General features: G+C 48.0%; 1 protein-coding gene across 1 annotated transcript in view; it reads left to right on the top strand.

The window, feature by feature from the left end:
• GGT1 (gamma-glutamyltransferase 1) overlaps positions 1–23,780 on the top strand; it is a 174,405-nt gene that overhangs the window by 59,650 nt on the left and 90,975 nt on the right. Inside the window, exon 2 of the mRNA XM_040349374.1 lies at positions 15,194–15,373. Within this exon, the coding sequence (XP_040205308.1) occupies positions 15,194–15,373 (180 nt within the window). The remainder of the gene's footprint in view (positions 1–15,193; positions 15,374–23,780) is intronic.

Raw genomic sequence — 23,780 nt, 5'->3', positions numbered from 1 at the left:
CCTTGTTTGCTAATATATATATATAAACAGAGTGTATTAGGCTTAAGGCTTTAATGCTAATTATAAAGACTGACACAATTGCTAGTTAACCACATTGCATTTATTTCCTTCAAAGTAGGAATATCACATTCTAACAACACACATCTATGGCCTAATAACAGTACTGGTAAAACAATGAAAGATACTTAACACATTTCCTTCCTCACTGGCTGAGCTCAAGATGTACAAAGAGCGAGAGAGAGCCTCGGCTTTGGCCACATGTTCTAGGCCCAAAAAATGGCCACCAGGCTTCCATGAGGCCTTCGCCAGCCCAGGTCCTTACTCTCCAAATCTTACAAAATCTTAAATTACATCCAATCTCTTTTTACAAAAACTCACTCATTACTAATTCAAACTCCCTCATTGCCAACCCCCTATGCCTTCTGTCCAATAGTTGCACTTCCAAGACATTTTCCTTGTTACTGATTGTCCTTCCCTACCTAGCCACTGGGGGCAATGTTGCCCATACAATCTCCAATAGAGGACTAGTCTCTTGATCATTGTAAGTATGTTGACATAGGCATCTCTACAGACAAAGGGAAAGGGGAATTACTATCAGAGGATTTCATAGACTCTTCGGAGTCGAGTGTAACAGATTACATTCCTGCGGGGGGGGGGGGGGGGGGTTGGGGCATCCTGTTCTCCAAGACAGCTTCAGCCTCTGCTTGTCTGACTGGAACCAGAGAATGGTCAAAATTCAGATATTATATTCTTTGCAACACCTCCTTAATAGACTTTGGCCTGGATCTCCTTCAGGTAGTTTACAGGTTACCGACTGACAGGTGACCAACGTCCATCCTTTCGGTAATCGGTTCCCTTGATCCCCGGTGGATTGTCGAGACCCTATTGGATTGCCGGCCTCTCTTGGCTCTCCTCAGATGGACTCCCCACTGAACAGCTATCTCGCTTGAGATCTTCTCAGGCTTGGGGACCCAGTCGATTACTGGGGCCCTCGCCACAGCTTTAAATGTCCTGGACCAACATGGTCCTGGAACCAGGAACACTGCGTGGCACGCGCACCCCGGTCTGGAAGGCCATTTCGCCGGGGCGCCGTGATGCAGTCACCCTAAAGGTGGGTGCCGCACTCGAAGAAGAGCCCAGACCAATGGCGTCTGTCTCATAAATACCCTCCCCCCAACATGCACAGCGAAGAGAAACCCTCCTGATAGGCTGCTGGGGGAAAAGCAACCAAACCTCGACTCCACTGCTGCCACCTATCGTCCTGGGGTGGGAACAGCACCCCAGGAACAACAACATAAGCCCGCAGCACAGCCAAGCTGAGACAGAGATCCAATTTGAACAGATTAACTGGATCAGAGCCAACTAACTCCCTCATCCCATTCTAAATTTAACAAAGCACCGGTACTTCTAATTTTTTTTTAAATGCACCTATATATAGATCAGACCAAAACGAGGGACAAATGAGAAGGAAAGAGAGACGGAGGGACTTCCAAATCAGGGGCAGTCCCTCAAAATCAAGTACAGTTTGGAGCTATGGTGTCACTGAGATTATACTCTAAAGGCTAAAATCACTTCTATATCCACACAGGTATTCTCTGGAAGGGGTACAAAGCCCCTGGGATGTAACCTGAGTTGTTACTCACTTTCCTGGCTTATATTCTGCACAAATTAGATTGATTTGATACTATTTCAATCTTCAGGTGCATGCTCCTCTTTTGGCAACTTGAGAGTGAAGGTGTGCCATTGCACAAGGTGAAGCATACCTTGAAATCAGGGGACATAACTAGGGGCTAGTTGTTGGACTTTTTAGGCACGGTTGGTTGATCAGGATATAGTCACACAGAGAATGTTGTTCTATAAAAATTATTTCAATTTATTAAGACAACAATAGAAAAAAGTTGTACATATTAAAAGGAGATTGCCATTGCATTAAAGACTAACTAAAGTGCTAATTCGGCATGTTTCTCCAAATACAGTGACAGGAATAGTAAGCAGTGATAATATATCAAGAAAATCAGGTTGAACAAAACTCTCAAAAGCACGAAAGACAACCTATAATTATAATTGAAAATCCTGTATGTTTATGGAGATGCAGTCAAAAAGATGTCTGCGATGGTCTGGCTTGCTTAGTTAGCTGACTCGACCGGTTTCACGCTATTTCACAGCGCTTCCTCACGGAGTCTTAGTGTGGTTGAAAAAGTATTTAGAGCAAAAGGAAAAAATCCTAAAGGTTTAGTAGGTAGTGCGTATAAGAAATTTCTTATCAGAAAAGAGTAGGTTATATCCGGACTGCTGGACGTAGTTTGAAGGGTATTCAGATAACCCGAAAAATACAGGAAAAATTCTTCAATGGAGGAGAGTAATGCTTAGTTGAAGAGGAGGACAAGAAAATCATAAGTTTCTAAAACGTCAGACCTCAAAGGGTAATGAATTCCTTGGTAAAGGAGATTGCACCGCATGTGTAAGCTCTAATGTCAGCCTAGCACAGGCTGCAAGAGCAATGAATACACCTGGGTAGTGAGTTGCAGCGACTAGCTCCTCCACAAGTCTCCCGAGAGACTGCAGCCTCTCGGGAGACTTGTGGAGGAGCTAGTCGCTGCAACTCACTACCCAGGTGTATTCATTGCTCTTGCAGCCTGTGCTAGGCCGACATTAGAGCTTACACATGCGGTGCAATCTCCTTTACCAATGAATTCATTACCCTTTGAGGTCTGACGTTTTAGAAACTTATGATTTTCTTGTCCTCCTCTTCAACTAAGCATTACTCTCCTCCATTGAAGAATTTTTCCTGTATTTTTCGGGTTATCTGAATACCCTTCAAACTACGTCCAGCAGTCCGGATATAACCTACTCTTTTCTGATAAGAAATTTCTTATACGCACTACCTACTAAACCTTTAGGATTTTTTCCTTTTGCTCTAAATACTTTTTCAACCACACTAAGACTCCGTGAGGAAGCGCTGTGAAATAGCGTGAAACCGGTCGAGTCAGCTAACTAAGCAAGCCAGACCATCGCAGACATCTTTTTGACTGCATCTCCATAAACATACAGGATTTTCAATTATAATTATAGGTTGTCTTTCGTGCTTTTGAGAGTTTTGTTCAACCTGATTTTCTTGATATATTATCACTGCTTACTATTCCTGTCACTGTATTTGGAGAAACTTGCCGAATTAGCACTTTAGGTAGTCTTTAATGCAATGGCAATCTCCTTTTAATATGTACAACTTTTTTCTATTGTTGTCTTAATAAATTGAAATAATTTTTATAGAACAACATTCTCTGTGTGACTATATCCTGATCAACCAACCGTGCCTAAAAAGTCCAGCAACTAGCCCCTAGTTATCTCCTCTATCATATATATCAGGACGCGGCACATCCCTACATTTTAATATCCACATGTACACTACATGTGAGGATATTTTCATTCCCTTCTTTAAATACCTTGAAATCAGTGCACATAACTTCCCATTCTCAAGGAGCTAAAGTTTTTTGACTCTTCAACATATTGTACTAGATATCCACACATATGGGGCATTGTAATTTTTAACAGGTTGACCTGACATTAAATAAGCCCTGGTTCACACTGACTGCGGAAATGAAATTGTGCGAGTTCAGCTGAACTCGCACAATTATTTTCCCGCATGTCAGTCCCAACTTCGGGGGCAATTTCAGATATCTGTGCGGGTTTCTGCACAGATGTCAATGGAAAAAGCACCCCGAAATTGCCAAAAGTAGTACAGAAACTACTTTTGGAAATCGGTGCAGCGGCGCAAATGCAGTGTCACATCCGATTCGGACCCTGCCATTGCCGCCAATTTGGCATGCAATTTGACATGTCAAATCGCATCAATGTGAACAAGGGCTAAAACTCAGTTTCAAAATTATCATGTTCAGTGTGGCTGGCTTAATCTGTCTTTAAAGATAAGCTATTTTTGGCGGACTGCCCAGAATAAACTGTAAATGAGAAACATTTCTTCATAAATGAAATTCTTCTAAATCCCAAACACATGCTGAACATGGCAATTGTAAACTTGCTCTAATCTCTACAATGATCCCAAACCACAATAGATTACATTATTTTCTCTGTTTAATGTGTGTCACTGGTGCAAAACAAATTGTGAATAGGGATGAGCCCGCAGTTCGAGACGAACGTAAGTTTGACTCGAACATCGGGTGTTCATTTGTTCTAAAACGAACCAAACATATGGGGCGTTCGCATGACTTTAGTACAACAGATGTCCTTACTCCACTTAACTTACCACCTTCCCAAAACCTTAGTATCCCCCCAACCTCTGCCCATTAAATTGAGACCACACCATTGCTTGTTGGGGAAAAAATAGGCCGTAGCAGCCTGATTTATTAAACATAATATATTTTAACACAAACTAAGCAAGAACATCTGCTAACTTGAACTACCTGAAGTTGGTCCCCGCAGACAAAGCCTCTATCCTTCCGTAAACTATATATATATATATATAAACATATATATATATGCCCTTTTTGTTGCACTCCGGTCTTTGGATTCCTCTGCAGGCCTCAAGCCGAACAGGCTCAAAGGCGTCTCACGACCGTAGTGCTCCATACTCCATTCCTCAGCTAACCTCCGTTAACTGGCATCACCCTCATCATCGCCTGTCACCGACAGGTCATTAATTCCACTTTCAAAGTCTATTCCTTACCCGCAGGGACCAACCAACGCTGCCACGACAATCCCATTTTTAAACCTGTATATGAAAAAAAAACAGAAAAACACAACCACACAAACCACACATACTACGACACACCATGATGCTCTACTAATACCATAAGGGGTGGGTGGGCGGGAACTTTCCTCCGCGCTGTGTTGCCGGGAGGGCGGGAGCCAAACCTTAAGTAAACTCCTCTCTCCGCCCCCCGGGTGCTGACAGCCAATCATTGTTTTGCTGTCCCCTGTGACGTCAGTCATGCCAGCCCTCCACCGAGTCCACTGCGTTCCCCTGCTCTGGGCTTTTCTTGACTTTAGTACAACAGATGTCCTTACTCCACTTAACTTACCACCTTCCCAAAACCTTAGTATCCCCCCAACCTCTGCCCATTAAATTGAGACCACACCATTGCTTGTTGGGGAAAAAATAGGCCGTAGCAGCCTGATTTATTAAACATAATATATTTTAACACAAACTAAGCAAGAACATCTGCTAACTTGAACTACCTGAAGTTGGTCCCCGCAGGCAAAGCCTCTATCCTTCCGTAAACTATATATATATATATATATAAACATATATATATATATGCCCTTTTTGTTGCACTCCGGTCTTTGGATTCCTCTGCAGGCCTCAAGCCGAACAGGCTCAAAGGCGTCTCACGACCGTAGTGCTCCATACTCCATTCCTCAGCTAACCTCCGTTAACTGGCATCACCCTCATCATCGCCTGTCACCGACAGGTCATTAATTCCACTTTCAAAGTCTATTCCTTACCCGCAGGGACCAACCAACGCCACCAGCACCCAAAGGTAAAACCTTACCCTTGGGTGCTCCTCCACACCCTAATGGCCCTCTGAATCCCATCCTGTAACCCCAACACCCACATATCAATCCCAACTGGGCTAAGGTGGACCCCGTCTCCTCGCAGATACCTCCAGGTCTCTTCCTCTAATTCCATATGGCGTACCACCAACCCCCCGTTCCTCCCTACAAACTTGGCCACGTCCCTATTGATTTTCCTCCGGGCCCTGTTGATTCCCGCTACAGACCTAGCCATACGCCATGCAGTCCGAGCCACAATGTCGGACCACACGACGATCATATCCGGAAAGGCCATCCGAAGTCTCAAGATATCAAACTTGATATCCCGAGTGATGTCCATCATTGCTCTGACCCCTAGGTCGTTGCCCCCCACGTGCAAGAGTAAGACGTCGGGGGGCCTGTCCAGCCGCGCAAAGCGATGCACTTCCGGGACCACCCTGCCCCAGAGCATTCCCGGAATCCCTAACCAGTGCACGCTTGCCTCTTCCCTCGGGAAACCCAACTGCCGACCGCTATGTCTAAGCTCAGCCCGTTTTGCCCCCCAAAAGACATAAGAATGTCCCATTATCCATACTAGTGCCGGGGTCCCACCTGAAAGAAAAAAGACAATTGCACCGGGTAATCCACCGCATAACCCAGCAACACTCAAACAAATAACACCACACCCCAGACTCCCTCCCCACCCCCACTTGACGTGACCGTCCTATACATCCAATAGGTGGGGACGGACATAACTTTGAAACCTCCTCGATTCCCATCTGCCTATACGCTGTATGGCTTCCGTACCCAATCCCCACCGGGCCGCCTCTGAGGCCGCCCCTATCCTAAAGGAGTGGGAAGAAAAAACCCTTGCCATCCAACCCCATGGCCAACACACACTTCCTAAAAACAGCCCCGAACTGATATTTTGACAATGGCAACCCATCCCTATCAGGACGTTCGGCCCCGAAGGCCCGCACAGCCTGAACCGGACATAAAGGAGACCCCGTAATCGAAAAGACATGTATGGACTTGCCCCGTCCCCCCTGGTCCGTCTTCGACTTCCGCAGCCAAATCGATACCCTGTCCTGCCCCCAAACCACATCCTGAGAGCCCAAGCCCCCTTGACATTTGGTAGACGGGCTGACCAGCTCACTGATCCTGAAAGCCCCGAAGAAAGCTAACGTGAAAGCCGCCCTGAACAGCAAAAACTCATATTCCGAAGAACAAATGGCCGGCAATTTTTCCAGCATTCCTTCCAGCAGTGCAAACGACACCGGGCGCCTGGAGTCCCTGGTCGTTCCTGCCTTTCTATAACCTCTCAGCGCCTGCCGTACCCAGAAGTCCTTCGTAAAGTCCTGACAACCCCGCAATTTAAAAAGGAACGTAAGACCTGCCATCTTCTTGTTCAGCGTGGCCACCGACGTGCCGTCCTCCATGTTCCTAGCCACGAAGTACAACACCAGCCATCGTGTCTCTGACCCGAACGGGTCCACAGCCACCATTCTCGCCAAAGCCTCCCATTCCAACCACACCTTGCTGTACGCCCCCCAAGTGGCCTCACTCACCGACCTCCTGAGCCATTTTGATATCACGCCAACGCAACCCTCCACAGCCAATCCGGACAAGGCTCTCCGTGTCGTTCCGCCTCCGGGGCCAACTCTCGGAACCTGTCCCACTGAAATCGAGACAGCGCGTCAGCAATGACATTCTCAACCCCGGGCAGATGAACTGCATGGACAAAAATATTCAACTGTAGGCACCGTAGGACCAGATGCTGCAACACCCGAACCACCGGCGGTGACGAAGCCGATACCCTGTTTATGACCTGAACCACTCCCAGGTTGTCCCCATGGAACCTGACCTTCCGATCCCTGAACTCCGAGCCCCACAACTCAACTGCCAGTACCACTGGGAACAATTCCAAGAGCACCAAATTCTTAGTGAAACCCGCGTCCACCCATTCTTGCGGCCAAGGACCCGCACACCACCTGCCTTGGAAAAATGCCCCAAAGCCTGTGGCGCCCGCAGCGTCCGTGTACAGCTCCAAGTCAAAGTTACTGACCGGGCCCGCCATCCACAGTGCCCGGCCGTTGAATGACTCCAAAAAGGAGTGCCACACCCTCAGATCCTCCCTAAGAACCCTGCCTAGCGTAACAAAGTGGTTAGGGGAACTCACGCCCGCGGTCGCCGCCGACAGCCGTCGGCTAAACACCCGCCCCATGGGCAAAATACGGCACGCAAAATTAAGCTTACCGAGCAACGACTGTAGCGCTCTCAGCTTCACTTTCCTGACCCCCAGCATGCCCCTGATTTCCGCTTTCATCGCCTCAAGTTTGTCCTCCGGCAGGCGGCATTCCATTGCCATGGAATCCAATGTTATCCCCAGGAAAGTCATATCCGTGCTTGGGCCTTCCGTCTTTTCGGGTGACAGAGGGACCCCGAAGCGCTCCGCCATGTGTTCCAGCGTTGCCAGCAGAATTGCCGCGATCCGTGACGCCGCCGGTCCAACGCACAGGAAGTCATCCAGATAGTGGATGATGGAACTCACCCCGGACACGTCCCTAACCACCCATTCCAAGAATGAGCTGAACATCTCGAACAGTGCGCAAGAAATGGAACACCCCATGGGCAAGCACTTGTCCACATAAAACTGCCCCTCCCAATGACACCCCAACAGCCGGAAGCTGTCCGGGTGCACTGGCAATAAGCGGAACGCCGCTTCAATGTCCGATTTCGCCATCAAGGACCCCCGCCCATAATGCCGCACCCAATGGACAGCCGCATCGAATGAAGTGTAGCTCACCGTACACGCCTCCTGGTCTATAGCGTCATTAACCGACCCCCCCTTTGGGAAGGAGAGGTGGTGTATCAGCCTAAACTTGTTGTGTTCTTTTTTGGGCACCACCCCCAGCGGCGAAACCACCAGATCCCCCCAGGGTGCCACCGAAAAAGGACCTCCCATGCGCCCCAGAGCTACCTCCTTCCGCAGCTTCTCCGAAACCACTTCTGGATGTAGGAGCGCAGACCGCAAGTTGCGCGGGACCGGGGGTACCACCCCCAGCGCGCACGGTATTTGAAAACCCTCTGAGAACCCCCTTTCCAGTGCCCGAGCCGCCCCCCTGTCCGGATACCTACCGAGAAACGGCCGCATCCTTTCCACCATCACCGGCGTCGTCCCTCTTGTTCGCAAAATCTCCGGAACGTCCCTTACCCTGTTTGAAGCACTTGGACAACGGGTGGGAGCCTCCGCAACCAGAGCACTCGTGTTTGTATCTGCAGGTGCCTCCGAATTTGCAAGTGCCGGAGCTAAACTGCCAACACACCCCTTTTGCCCGACCGGCCGGTTGTCCAAGGGAAGATGGACCCCCGGCCCCCCCTTGAAAGGACTGACCCGGAACCCTGGCCGCCGTCATCAAACACAGCCAGAGATTCATGTCCTTTTGATTCCAGCGCAGGTCCTGCCGCACCGCCATCCGCTGCCGAAATTGCTCATCGTATCGCAGCCAAGCGGATCCTCCGTAGATCCTGTGTGCCTCCCCTATCGCATTCTGATATATGAAGAGCCCTGAGCAGCACTCCGGCTTTTTCTCCCCTACCACACACGCTAGTATGCTGAACGCCTGTAGCCAATTGGTAAATGTCCGTGGAATCAAGCGATACCTGCGCCGTTCCTCCTCCTCCTTCTTGGATTCGTCCGGCTTCCCCCTGTCCAGGTTGAACTTCTCTAACGGGAGTAACGCGAAAATCTCCACGTACTCACCCTTCCATATCTTCTCCCGGACCTCTGCCTTCAAATGTGTCCCTAACGACGCCTCATAGCATAAGTACACCTCACACTTAGCCGCGTCCGCGAGGCGGATTATTTCCTGTCGCGCCGCCTCACTTGCCACCGCCCCTTTTTCCCCAGTTGCTGCCGCCGGAGCCGCAGCTGCTCCCGAACCCCCGCTTACCGCGGGGGCGGATGCCACCACCGGCCCAGCCATCACAACCGCCGGCAGAGTGTTAGGCGTAGCAACCACCCCTCCCCCCACAGGAACCGCAGGGGGGACCCAAGCCGCAACCGGGCCCGCAGTCGCCCCATCTGATCCTTCAAACCTGCCCACCAACTCTTTTATTCCTGCCAAAAAACCTGCAAAACCACCCCCCACAGGGACACCCCCCCCTCCCGGTGACACCGTCTGAGATCCCCCTGCCCGTGCATCCGCCCCCACCGAGCTGACACCCCCCCCCCCCCCCCCCCGCTGCCCCCAGAAGACAACATACCCCTCCCCACAGTAGAATGTAATGACAAAATCGACTTACCGGGCTGCCTAGGTGATGACCCACCAGCCGATCGTCCCGTCTCCAACGCCGCTGCAACCGTCATGGATGGTTGGTCGTCCTCTGAATCCGTCAGCTCCCCTTCCGACCGTAACGTGGCTGGGTCCTTTTCCTCCGCTGATTGCACCCCAGGGGAAGGATCCCTGGCTGCCGTGGGCCTGGCGTCAGCCTGGTCACTCCTCCGCGCGCCAGACCCGTTCGCCGATTTTTGCGCCGCTTTTCGTGGGCCTGGGGGGGTCTCCCCAGCCCTGCTGCCCCCAACTAGTTCGCCGGTAGTCCCCTCCCCCTCCGTCCGCACCACGGCAAGGCTGTGGGCCGCGGAACTGGAAGGCCCAGCAGCCGGGCCTCTAGGTCTCCCCCGCTGAGGCGCCGCACCCCCCACGGTGGAGCGGGGCCCGCCGAATCCTGCTCCGTACGCCGCGCGGGCCCAGGTGCTGCTCCAGGGCTGGCCGAACGGCCGGCTGCCGCGCCACGGCCCCGATTGGGATTCCTCCCGTTCCCCCCCCCCTTGTGGTCAATGCTGCGCGCTTGGCGGGGGGCCCGGAGGGGCCCGCGAACGGGGACTCCCTTGCTTTCTTTGAGCCCTGGGGGATGTGTCCGGGGAAAAACGTTCCGGCGGGCGAGAACGCCGGGCGCGCCCTGTGTCCCTCCCCCCCGCGTCCTCAATAGCTGCCGACCTACCGAATATAGGCCGCAGCTGGTCCCGAAGCCACTCCGGGCCGTGCGCCGCCGCCTCCGCCTGTAGTTGGGCCAGCATGAGCTCCACCTCCGACATCCTGGGAACTTTCCTCCGCGCTGTGTTGCCGGGAGGGCGGGAGCCAAACCTTAAGTAAACTCCTCTCTCCGCCCCCCGGGTGCTGACAGCCAATCATTGTTTTGCTGTCCCCTGTGACGTCAGTCATGCCAGCCCTCCACCGAGTCCACTGCGTTCCCCTGCTCTGGGCTTTTCTGGAAATTTGAGTGCCGTGGAACGTCCCATAATGCACTGCACTAAGGTAAAGGAAGCTATTTAGGGGGAAAAAAATTACCTTTACAGCCCCTTTAATGTAGTGAGAAAAGACTTAACTGTTTATGCACTTTAAGTTTGAATTATTTTCATAACCTGCAGGTTACATAATAATGAGAATGATATGTGTGTTGTCCAGCTATGACCACAATGGGCAGGGACTCCCAGAATTCCCTACACAATACAACCCATACCTCTGGGTTTAAAGTACTAAAATTCCACACATGCTGCACCTCTCAGTCAGATATTTGAAACTGCTCACGCATCAGATTTCCGTGGATAAAACTGCGTGTGGACAGTTTAGAATTAGGTTTAGTAGCCGTTTATTAATAACGCTAGATCATTTTTCACATGTTATGAAGCTGAAAAAAAATTCTCCTGGTATGTTATTACTATATACAGACCATTAAATAAATTTTTTGTTGAATGGAGGGAATACAGACACTTTTATTAGGTACACCTTTTCAATTGCTTGGTAACACAAATTGCTAATCAGCCAATCACATGGCAGCAACTCAATGCATTTAGGCGTGTAGACAAGGTGAAGAAGACTTGCTTAAGCTCAAACCGAGCATCAGAATGGGTAATAAAGGGGATTTTGAAAGTAGCATGGTCGTTGTTGCCAGATTTTCGCGCACAACCATCTCTAGGGTTTACAAAAAATAGTCCAAAAAAGAGAAATTATCCAGTGAGCAGCTGTTGTGTGAATCAAAATGCCTTGATGTCAGAGGATATTGGGCAGACTGGTTTGAGATGGGAGAAAAATGGGAGAAAGGCAACAGTAACTCAAATAATCACTAGTTACAACCAAGGTATGCAGAATACAATCTCTGATTGCACAACACATCGAACCTTGAAGCAGATGGGCTACAGCAGAAGAAGACCACACTGGGTGCCCCCCCCCCCCTGTCAGCTAAGGACAGGAAACTGAGGCTACATCAAACAGGCAATATATGATTGGAAAAACATTGCCTGGTCTGATGAATCTTGATTTAAGCTGCAACATTCAGATGGTAGGGTCAGAGTTTGGCGTAAACAACATGAAAGCATGGATCCATTCTGCCCGGGAGATTCGCATCATAATGTGCAACCGACAAATCTGCAGCAACTGCATGATGCTATAATGTCAATATGGACCAAAATCTCTGAGGAATGTTTCCAACACCTTGTTGAATCTATGCCATGAAAAATTAAGACAGGCAAAAGGGGGTCCAACCCGGTACTAGCAAGGTGTAACAATAAAGTGCCCGGTGAGTGTATATCTATATCCTTCACTATACAATGTCTCACATTCCAGTAAAGGGTGTACCTGTTGATGAAAAACCACAACATTCTCCAACTTGACCCTCTACAGTAGGTACACAATCATTTCTCTACCTGTCAGAGATAGCTGATGGTTGAGCTCTGCTGTTTAAAGCGGGGGTTCAGCGGGTATTTTTTATTTTATTTTTAGATCGTTCTGCCGCTCTTACCTGTAGTAATCTGCAGTGTTGACGGCGAGCGTCACCGTCAACACTGCACAGTTGCCAGAGATTTGGCGGGATTACAGTACAGCGCGTCTCCTGGGATTCTCATCACTCACTCCCCAGGAGACATGGCGCTTGTCGGGGAAAAGATAATACACGCCCACTCCCGTGGGGAAAGGATCACTGACAGAACACTGAAGGCTGGATTAGAAAGGTAAAGAATCTGATTTAAAAAAAAAAAACAACGGATTGTGCATAGATGATGGGTAGTGGTTTGAATTAGAGAAAATTTAAATTTAGGGTGAACCTCCGCTTTAACTGAGATATTTGAGCCTGGCGTTCCTGTTACTTCTCCCCCGGTTCCCCATTCTCCCCTGTACTCAAAAAACCATAGCGGCTTCATAAGAAGTGTTTTAAAATGTACAAATTCTACTAACCATGCCTTCTTTCTTAAATGCTGGCCTGTGCATTGTTAATTTACAGCCAGGGATGGACTGGCCATTGGGACTACAGGGAGTTTCCCGGTGGGCCGATGGCTCAGTGGGCCGGCTTCAGTGACAGCAGACCGCCGCCCCCCTCCGCTCCTTTGTCTCTCCCTTCCCTTAGCGCTCACCTCCTCTTCCTCCCCGCAGCGCTAAACTGGGGGGAGCAGAGAAGCAGGGGGAGGAGTAAGGGGGACAACAGAGGAGCATGGGGGAGGGGACAGACAGCTATGGCCTGGGGGGTTTCTCACTTCTGCCTAATCTTGTCCCATAAGGGGGGGGCACCGAACTGACTCTTTCCCCCGGGTGAAATAATGTCTAGCTTCCCCACTGGTACTGCCTATAAGAGGACCAGTACCAGCCGTTCTAATAAAGTAGAATGGCTAGTAAAGGGGGAAAGAGGGGGCTTGGGTGGCCGGGGGAGGGAGGTGCAGGAGTTGTCCGGGCCACCATGGGAGAGACCTGTCAAAGTGGGCCAGTCTGGATGAAGTCCAGGGCCACATTTTTGTCCCAGTCCAGCCCTGTTTACAGCAGATGTCATACAGAAGCAAGGGGTGGGCACATGATATGCAGAACCACGTGGAAGAGACAAACTGGTACTGTTGCTAGAAGCTACAAGACAGGATCTGATACGTTTTTATTACCCTGCTGCATCTCCTTGGGTACAGGGATGGGAATGTGGTAACAGGCACATGGGACTTCACATGTAGGTGGGGTGCAGCTCGGTGTGGCGGAATAACTCATTAAATTCCAGTACAGTGAAAGAACTTGTATTGAAATAATGCAGAGACAGTTAACAACTGTCATAACCTGCTGGGAAGGCAGCTCAGCTGCAAACACTCACTTCCAACAGAGTAGACTATAGCCAACTGTCACCGTCCGTAGAGATGGAAAAATTTGGTCTTGTACCCAACAGGCAGGTGTCCAGAGATTCTTTCCCTCCTCGTCAGGAACCTTTCCCTACCACTATTGCTGTCCCTTACAGGCAAGGTAGAATCCCATTGGCGGGCCACTCCCGCAAGGAAAGCTTTGCAAACGGTGATGATCTGCCTCCCCTTCCCTAGTAACTTTGCCCACTAACCAGCGTCAGTTTGAATAAGGCATCTTAGAAAAGGGCAGCCACACAGCATTGTTTTAGCTCCAGATCCCCAGGCCTAGTATTACTTGACATAAGCTTGCATGTAGAAAAAAAAAGCTACAAAGCTTATTGCAGCGTTGGCTGTTGGCACATACCTATCAGTAGCCCCTGACAATGTCATATAGGTCTTAGGCCCCGTACACACGACCGAGTTTCTCGGCAGAATTCAGCCAGAAACTCGATCGGAGTGTGTACACTTTTCAGCGAGGAAGCCGACGAGGAACTCGTCGGGCCAAATAGAGAACATGTTCTCTATTTCCTCGTTGTTCAATGAGGAAAGTCGGCCCGCCGAGATCCTTGGCGGCTTCAACACTGAACTCGACGAGGAACTCGATGTGTTTGGCACGTCGAGTTCCTCGGACGTGTGTACAGGGCCTCAGGGTGTACTGATGCTTGTGTAAATCGTAATATTGGCTCATGGAGCATATGGCATCACTATAATGAGAGTTTCTGCATCAGTAGGTGTCTGCTGAGAGAATAACCAGCTGCCTAATATGACTGATAGAATTGTAATTTACTTTTACCCACAGGTAAGCTATAGGTTCAGTATAAGTGTCAGCATAACACAGTAGTACAGAGTTCTTTGTGTGTGCCCGTTGTCCGTGTTGTGCTTATATTAATGCTGTCTACACTTGAAATGCTGCAATCTTTATTAAATGAAATAGTGACATCTACAAATAAATGGCACCATTGTCTGATATGACAGAGCTGTAATATCATCTGATGTGTTTAAATACCAAGGTGACATTTTATATGCCTTTTCTTTGGTGAAAAATGTTTTACTTGACAGCATGAGAGTTTTTTTTTTCCCACTATTGTGTGGTTATTGTGTTTGTTTTCCCAGATGAAAGTCAGAAAGATTTATAGTCTTTTGTTGAAGGGAACATTTTGCTATTTAATAACCAACGAGAAGGACCAAAGATAAACTGCTTCCAAATCAGGCCTCTTTTAAAATGGATTTTTGTGCCCTGTTTGACGGCATTGCTGGCACCCTCTGAGTCAGGGGATGGCCAGGAAACCACTGCCAACTTCAAGTAGTGTCAACTAGAGACAGTCTGATCATGCTGCAAGAACGCAGCTCGGGCCCAGTGTCTCTGCACCTCTCCTGCTTTATTAATGGTAACATGAGCACAAAGGGAGAGTTTAATGGCATAAACCTATAGCTCCAGGGTGGGAGAGAATAACAGCTATCTGTATAGAGTAAAGCATCATCATAACTGTTTATTACAATTAAATTCATAGAGGGATGATGTGTATTTTCAATACTACTTTTCTATTCCTCCATTCACAGCGCCATGCGGAGTCGCCATCTTATAATAGGATTTCTGTCCATTGTACTGGTTACACTTGCTTTGTTCTTGGGATTGTTTTTTGGACTGCGTTCGAACCCTAAGGAGATTATCGCGAGCGCACAGATCTATGGAAAAGCAGCTGTAGCTACAGATGCTGGAAAATGTTCTGAGATTGGAAGGTGAGTTTAAGGAATCTATCTATCTATCTATCTATCTATCTATCTATCTATCTATCTATCTATCTAGATATCTATGTACATTTGCTGGAGTTGGTAAAGCAGCTCTTGGGTTCAAGAGGTGGTTTGTGGCTCAGCCTGTACCACTCTAGATAACTGAGAAGCGTGTATTTACTCCCACAGTAATGTATTGAAGAACATAGTCGCCTCTGTCTGCATTACATTACCCCATATTGAAAGCTGTCCAAACCTCTCATGTCCTGCCAAACGTCCCACCAGCCTGGGGGTGGTTGCTGAGGTGACATGTAACATCACCATTTTTCCTACTGAAAGAAGGTACCTGCAAGTTTACTGGGAACATTGGCAGCTATTGAAGTAGAGCCAATCTCATTGGACAAGAATTTTAAGATAAATATAAAAGATAAATATGCAAATACATACAAGTTTTTCAAATTATTGAAAAGCCCTTTTAGAAAAGTCCCAGGCATTCCAGAAAACCGATCCCATGTCTCCTTGTAATCTTTTGTGCATTGTTCTCTACTGTTTGTAAATTTCTTATTGTGAATTTGTATATTGTTAATATAGCCTAAGAGCCGGTTCACACTGCTCGGGCGACCTGGGATCCAACTTCAAGTCGCCCCAAGTCGTTCGGTCGAGAAAATGAATGGAAGTGAATGGGAGCCGTCTTAATGTACACTATTGAAGTCGCTCCGACTTCAGAAAAGGTTCCTGTACTACTTCAATCCGACTTCTAGGCAACTTTGTAGGCAACTTGTACCCATTGATTTCAATGGAAGTTGCCTCAGAAGTCGGATCACTGTCTTAACTGAAGCAACAATACAGGAAGATAACATACATTTCTCAGGTAAACCCCTCCCTCCCCCCTCCGTCCCACAGAGCTGATTGTTGTTTGATTGGCCACTGGAAACTAGCCTCCTGTCCTGGAGGCGAATTGAAGTTGCCTTGTACTGTCCTGGAGGCAACTTGAAGTTGCCTTGTAAGTTGCCTGATGATTCATACTCAAGTCGTGTCCAAGTTGCCTCCCAAAGTCATGCTGGAAGTCGTCTTGCCCCTGTGTGAATGGGCTCAAAATGTCTTATATTAGTTCTAGAAACAGTGGAGAGGTATGAGGACTGGCAGTAGGTTTTATTCTGGTCAGTGACCCAGAAACTAAAGTGCCAACACCAAACTTTGTTTTGAAAAAAGTGGGGAAGCGTGATCGGAAATTCCGACAAGAAAACCGTGGATTTTTTTCAGACGGAATGTTGGCTCAAACATGTGCTGCATACACACGGTCACACGCAATTTCAACTGTCAAGAACGCGGTGACGTACAACACTACGATGAGCCGAGAAAAATTAAGTTCTATGCTTTCGAGCATGCGTCGACTTGATTCTAAGCATATGTGTTTTTTTGCACGTCGGAATTGACAGATGAACGGAATTTCCGACAAGAACTTTTACCGTCGGAAAATTTGAGAACCAGCTCTCAAATTGTTGCTGTCGGAAATTCCGACAGAAAAAGTCCGATGGGGCCTACACATGGTTGGAATTTCCGACAGAAAGCTCACATCAAAATTTTCTTGTTGGAAATTCCGATCGTGTGTGCGCGGCATTAGAATGTCTGTCGGGTTTAACTGCTATTAGAGGGATTTCTCCTACCTTCGTGTTCTTCTAGTAACATTTGTACAGACTGGAAATGGGAAGAAATCTCCAAGGAAAAAGATAGACCTGCAGTTTTTTTAGTAGAGAAGGAAAAAGCTAAAATCCTTGCCAGATTATTATTGCTTTCTGTGCCCCTGTTAAAAATGTCCCCCTCACTTCCTGTCTCATGTCCGCAGAACAGGAAGTGAGGTGAAATCTCTTTAATGCAGTCCTGGAAAGCAATAAAAACTTAACAGCATCCCTAGTCTCCCCACTCTATCAAAAAAAAAAATATGTTTTTGGGGTGGACATTCGAAGGCAACAAGTATCACAGGTACGGAAGACACTGATTCAACAAACATCTGAGAGAGGTTCTAACCTTTCCCTCACTATACTTAAAAAATGTGTGTGAGATATTCTATTGATTGACCTAACTCTTCACTCCCTTATATCACTAACCACTAGATAATTTATGGCTGCTTTATGGAAGACACAGGGAAATGTTTAACATTTACATGCTTTTACTGTTAATGAATTATGACATTTCTGAATGATTCAGTTTATTGCACTAAAAGCACAAAGGCATTCTTGGCATGCTTATTATATAATAAAAAATAAACCCTGTCACCAGACCATTCATGTCCATAAAATATTGTATTTGTCTGTAAAGCCTAACTTGTGTAGACATCCAGAAGCCCTGAGACTTCTACTGGTCACCACCATCTTGGAGCTGGTATCAGAAGCCCCAGTAGAACCCAGAGCTCTCACTCAAGTGACACTCTATAGTTAGGGTTACCACCTTTTCTTCACGCCAAACCCGAACACTTTAGTTGCACATAGAAAAAAATGTTTTTTAACCACTTCCCGCCTGGTCAATTGACAATTGACGTCCGGGAAGTGGTTGTGAAATCCTGACTGGACGTCTATTGACGTCCTGCAGGATTTCATGCCGGCGCGCGCCCGTGGGGTGCGCAGCGCGGCGATCAGTGATGCGGGGTGTCGGTCTGACACCCTGCATCTCCGATATCGGTAAAGAGCCTCCGGCGGAGGCTCTTTACCACGTGATCAGCTGTGTTCAATCACGGCTGATCAAGATGTAAACAGGAAGAGCCGTTGATGGCTCTTCCTCACTCAGCGCAGCCCCCCCTCGAATGCCCACACTGGACCACCAGGGAAGCCCACACTGAACCACCAGGGAAGGGCCAAAAAAAAAAGAGTGCAGTAAAAAAAAAAAAAGGGGCAGTAAAAAAAAAAAAGAGAATAGATGCCAATCGGTGCCCACAAATGGGCACTGACTGGCAACATGGACCCCTCAGTGTCCGACAAAATTTTTGGTCTTTTTTTAGTTGCGCAAAAAATAAAAATCGCAGAGGTGATCAAATACCACCAAAATAAAGCTCTATTTGTGGGAACAAAATAATAAAAAAATAGTTTGGGTACAGTGTATCATGACCGCACAATTGTCATTCAAAGTGCGACAGCGCTGAAAGCTGAAAATTGGCTTGGGCAGGAAGGTGCGTAAGTGCCTGGTTTGGAGGTGGTTAAGGAGGAACACTATGGATTCTGTTGTAAAGGGGAACTCTGACGTAAGTGGGGTTTTTTTGCTTACCAAAGCTTCCACTTAAATTAAGTTCTTAGCATTTACCCTTTAATTATGGTTCCCAAAGCCTGACATGGAAAAATTGGTTGTTTGCAGAGCACAGCCATTTCTCCTTGTGCTAATAAGCACACATTTCGTCTTTTTGATATAATGCATCTTAATCTAAAAATTCACTCACCATTCATTCAATTTCCCATTCATTCAAGTCAAGAGGCATCACCAGACTGTTCTCATCTCAGCATTCCAGCATGACTGATCTGCCCAGTCTGCCTCGATCTTTTTATTAAATTACCAGCAGGAAGTTAGGTCACGGCATGTGACCTCCTCCACCCAGGAAGTGACCATATAAGGATATACAGCTAATACAATACATAAATACAACACAAGACAATGATGGCTAAAGTCTTATGGGCGTGTCCAGGCAGGGAAAGCGTGTATGCTTTTAACAAACAAAGCCATATTGCTTTAAAACATGGACGCTCTCCCTGACTATGAAACGCTCATAAGCTCTTATATTACCGCTGATTAGGGTTGCCACCTCATCCCTTTAAAACCGAACACATATTAATTACACAGGTTCTGTGGCTAATTAAGGTGGTAATTAGACTCATTTGGTGCCTTACCTGCATTAAATTAGCCTCAGAACCTGTGTAATTCATATGTGTTCGGTTTTAAAGGGATGAGGTGGCAACCCTACCGCTGATAGGAATCCTTATTTTGCGCTATTCCAGAGAACAGCGCATACTCGGATTATACTATTATTGCTTGTGGAAGGGAGGCTATCTGCAGGCGTGCGCTACGAATCCCAACCATGCTGATCAGACAAAGCAGAGACAAGAACGCACATCCGCCTATAACCAATAATGTCTTTGCAGAGCGAACATATCCCCTCCTCGACGATCGTCTGTGCTAATGCAGAGGGCCCTTCGTTGGCGGACATATCCTTACTCTGCAAACATAATTTCCAACCTTGAGATGTTTTCCACTACTAGACGGGACTTTAGAGCGGGTTGCGGGAGTACTAACAATGGGTGACACTATGACAATACATATTAAATACATCTTCATAAAACTTCCACGACAAGCCCCCCTTACATCAGAGTCCACAGGGCACCCCTTACCTGAGTCCCCCTTCCCTTAGTGTACTCATATGCTTGAAAGCAGGAGAGAGAAGGGACAGAGGGGGATGACTTTAGTCACAGATAGTGGATGGTGAGCTCACTTGTCCGAGGATGGAGGCTCAGGCACTGACACCTTTCATACATGATGTATCTGCCGGCTGCTAAACTTCAAACTTCCAGCCCACACATCCTTTTCCTGAGGCACAGAACACCGGGGATTGGAGTGTAGGTTGGCAGACAGAGGGGTAGGGGTGGGAGGAGGAGGAGCAGATCAAGCCTTCTCTTCTCTCCTGCCCATGTATGGGGGTGGGGCCTGTGTGCACATTTATGTACTCAGGACCGGCGGTTGTGGCATTTGGTTACTTGGGGAGCCACAGTCCATTCTGAATATTGTGTCCGTGTTTCAGGTGGTCTGAAACCCAAACACATGATTCAAAACCCAGACTGTCCGGGTAAATCCCGGACGGGTGGCAACCCTACCTATAGTATTCCCTTTCACTCATTCATATACAAGTTTATGAAGGGAGGAACGGAATATCTGGGCCAGCACAGAGAGTAATTAGACACTGTCAGAATAGCAGTGGGTTATGATATCCAAAGAGAATGTGGCTGTGTTGGAAAATTGATTCTTCTTGGAGTAGTCACATTTGCTAGTAAGTTTAAGAGGTACATTGCAAGTGAATAAAACATACAAATGTGAAGTAATTTGTTGGTACCCTTCAATGAAAAAAAGAAGAAACCACTTTTTTTTTTTCCTGAAATAACTTGAAGCTGACTATAGAATAGAAATATTGTCACCCATCATAATGTATTCCATATTTAAAGAAAATCAGACTTTTCTTTTCATTTTTGATTCAACAGAATATTTTAAATGATAAAGCAAATGCAAATGTCATGGACAGAAATGATGGGACCCGTAACCCAATATTTTATGGTATAGCCTTTATAGTGATTTCTATAGCCTTCAATGAGATTTTTGCACCTGCCAACAGGTTGTTTGGCTCACTCTTCTTGAACAAACTGCTCCAGCTGTCTCAGGTAGGGATGAGCCGAACACCCCCCCCCCCCCTCCGTTCGGTTCGCACCAGAACCTTCGAACGGACCAAACGTTCGCGCGAACATTTAGAACCCCATTGAAGTCAATGCTACTCAAACGTTCAAATTCAAAAGTGCTCATTTTAAAGCCTAATATGCAAGTTATTGTCAGAAAACAGGTTTGAGAACCCGGGTCTTGCCCCAGGGAACATGTATCAATGGAAAAAAAAGTTTTAAAAACGGTCGTTTTTTTCTGGAGCAGTGATTTTAATGATGCTTAAAAAAAATGAAAAATTCCTTTAAATATCGTACCTGCTGGGTGTCTATAGTATGCCTGTGAGGTGGCACGTGTTTAGAACTGTCCCTGCACAAAATGAAATTACTATAAGAAAAAAGTCATTTAAAACTGCTTGCGGCTTTAATGTAATGTCTGGTCCCTGCAATATGGATGAAAATCATTGAGAAAAATGCGTACTGTGCAAGCTCTGGCCAGTGATCCATCCTCAAGACCCAGTAAGCCAGAGGAGTTTCGGTGGGAAAGGTGTCCAAGTCTGATCTTGCCCCTAGGTATTCCCGCACCATGTAAAACAGACGCTGGCGATGGTTGCTGGAACCGGTCATACCTTGGGGCTGCGGACTAAAAAATTGTCTGAACGCATCGGTCAGACGGCCACCTTCTCCACCGCTCCTTCTGTGACTGACCGAAGCCTCAGCAACACTTTGTCCAGGACCTGGATTTTGTAACCCCCCACTCTCTGGGAACGCGTTGCACAGACCTTTCTGCAAGGCCTCCCGAAAATGTTTCATCCTCTGCTGATGCTGAGTGCTAGGCTCCACCTCCATGCTGACACAATCCTCCTCCTCCTCCTCTTCCTGTGTGATAGGCGGGCAAGCAGGAACACTGTCTGGATAAAGGGGGCCTTGAGAGGTAAGGAAGTCCTCCTCTTTCTCCCTCTGTTCTGCCTCAAGGGCCCTGTTTATTATTCCACCCAATGCGCCGTGAAAGATAGGTAACGTCCCTGTCCATGCCTGCTGGACCATGAGTCAGCGGTAATATGCACCTTACCACTGACCGCCCCGTCCAGCGAGGCATGGACATTGCCTTCCACATGCCGGTAGAGAGCCGGAATCGCCTTCCGTGAGAAAAAGTGGCATTTGGGAACTTGCCACTGAGGTACCGCACATTCCACAAACTCATGGAAGGGGGCAGAATCTACCAACTGAAAAGGCAGCAGTTGAAGTGCTAGCGATTTAGCTAAGCTAGCATTGAACCGCTGTGCATGTGGATGGCTGGGAGAGAACTTCTTTCGGCGCTGCAGAAGCTGGGGCAGGGAAATTTGCCTGGTACAATCTGTCATCGGTGTACCGATAGTAGATTGCCCACATGTACTAGGCTGTGACACACCTAATTCTACACCTTCAGTCCTATTGGTGCAGGCTGAGGGTATAGTGGGGTTGGAGTTCCCAGATGATGAGGGGCAAGGGGAGGTCCGCTTTGTTCTTTGGTGTGGGTCTTTGAGGTACGCTTGCCAACGAACTGCATGGCAGGTCAACATATGACTGGTCAAGCATGTGGTGCCCAAGCGGGTGATGTTTTGGTCACGCGAGATACGCTTGAGACATATGTTGCAAATAGCAGCGGTGCGATCTGATGCACTCGTCTCAAAAAAGGCCCACACCAAAGAACTTTTGAAATAATGCTGAGACACAGCAGCGCCCTGCATATGCGTAGCTCTGCGTTGTGATGCAGTCGGTGTGCTGCCCTTAAGCTGGCCCCTGGAGGGCATCCTGCCTTGTTGGAGATGTGCCTGTGCCTCCTCCTCCTCCCCTCTCCTATCAGGCACCCTCGTAGAGTCAGTGACTTCATCATCCCCTCCCTCCTCATCACTGTAGAAAACCTGGCAGTATGCTGCAGCTGGGGGAACATGACTGCCAGATTGCTGTCCTTCTTGGCACCCCCTCTCTCTGGGCTCATGTAACTGCCTTCCTTTAGCTGTGTACCATCATCGGAGCCTTCAAAACGCTGCGCATCCTCATGCAGCATGTACCCAACACTGTGGTCAAACAGTTCGGGGGACTCCTCAGAAGGACATGGTGGGGCTAGGGAAGGAGTGACTGATGCCATTGAGCAGAGAGAAGAGTACGCCTTGGCAGCTGCTTTGCCAGACAAAGTACCTCGAGCCTAGGTGAGAGAGGATGAGGACGGCTTGGTCATCCACTCCACAAAGTCTTCGGCATGTTGCGGCTCAACCCGGCCGGCTGCCGAAAACAAGGACGAGCGTGTCCAACGGCCATGTGCTGATGAGGATGCACCATGTCCACGACCAGCACTGTTGCCTCTAGACGCAGAGCCTGCTTGCCCTCGTGACTCTCTGCCTCTCCTTGTTGTACTTCCAGACATACTAATGGCCTGCAGAGGACAAAGGCAGTACACACACCTCGTAGCCTTTAGGTGCAAACTGCAGAGGACACGGGCAGTACACACCAAGTAGCTTTAGGTGCAAACTGCAGAGACCAAAGGCAGTACACACACTACGTAGCTTTAGGTGCAAACTGCAGAGGACACGGGCAGTACACACACTACGTAGCTTTAGTGGCAACCTGCAGAGAACACGGGCAGTACACACCAAGTAGCTTTAGGCGCAAACTGCAGAGGACAAATGCAGTACACACCACGTAGCTTTATGGTGCACACTGCAGAGGACACGGGCAGTACACACCAAGAAGCTTTAGGTGCAAACTGCAGAGGACAAAGGCAGTACACACACTATGTAGCTTTAGGTGCAAACTGCAGAGGACACGGGCAGTACACACCAAGTAGCTTTAGGTGCAAACTGCAGAGGACAAAGGCAGTAAACACCCGGTAGCTTTATGGTGCACACTGCAGAGGACACGGGCAGTACACACTACTTAGCTTTAGGTGCAAACTGCAGAGGACACGGGCAGTACACACCAAGTAGCTTTAGGTGCAAACTACAGAGGACACGGACAGTACACACCAAGTAGCTTTA

The sequence above is a fragment of the Rana temporaria genome, chromosome 1 (genome assembly GCF_905171775.1).
Source record: "Rana temporaria chromosome 1, aRanTem1.1, whole genome shotgun sequence".
In the NCBI taxonomy this organism is placed as follows: Eukaryota; Metazoa; Chordata; class Amphibia; order Anura; family Ranidae; genus Rana; species Rana temporaria.
This window is presented reverse-complemented; position numbering and strand designations above follow the sequence as displayed.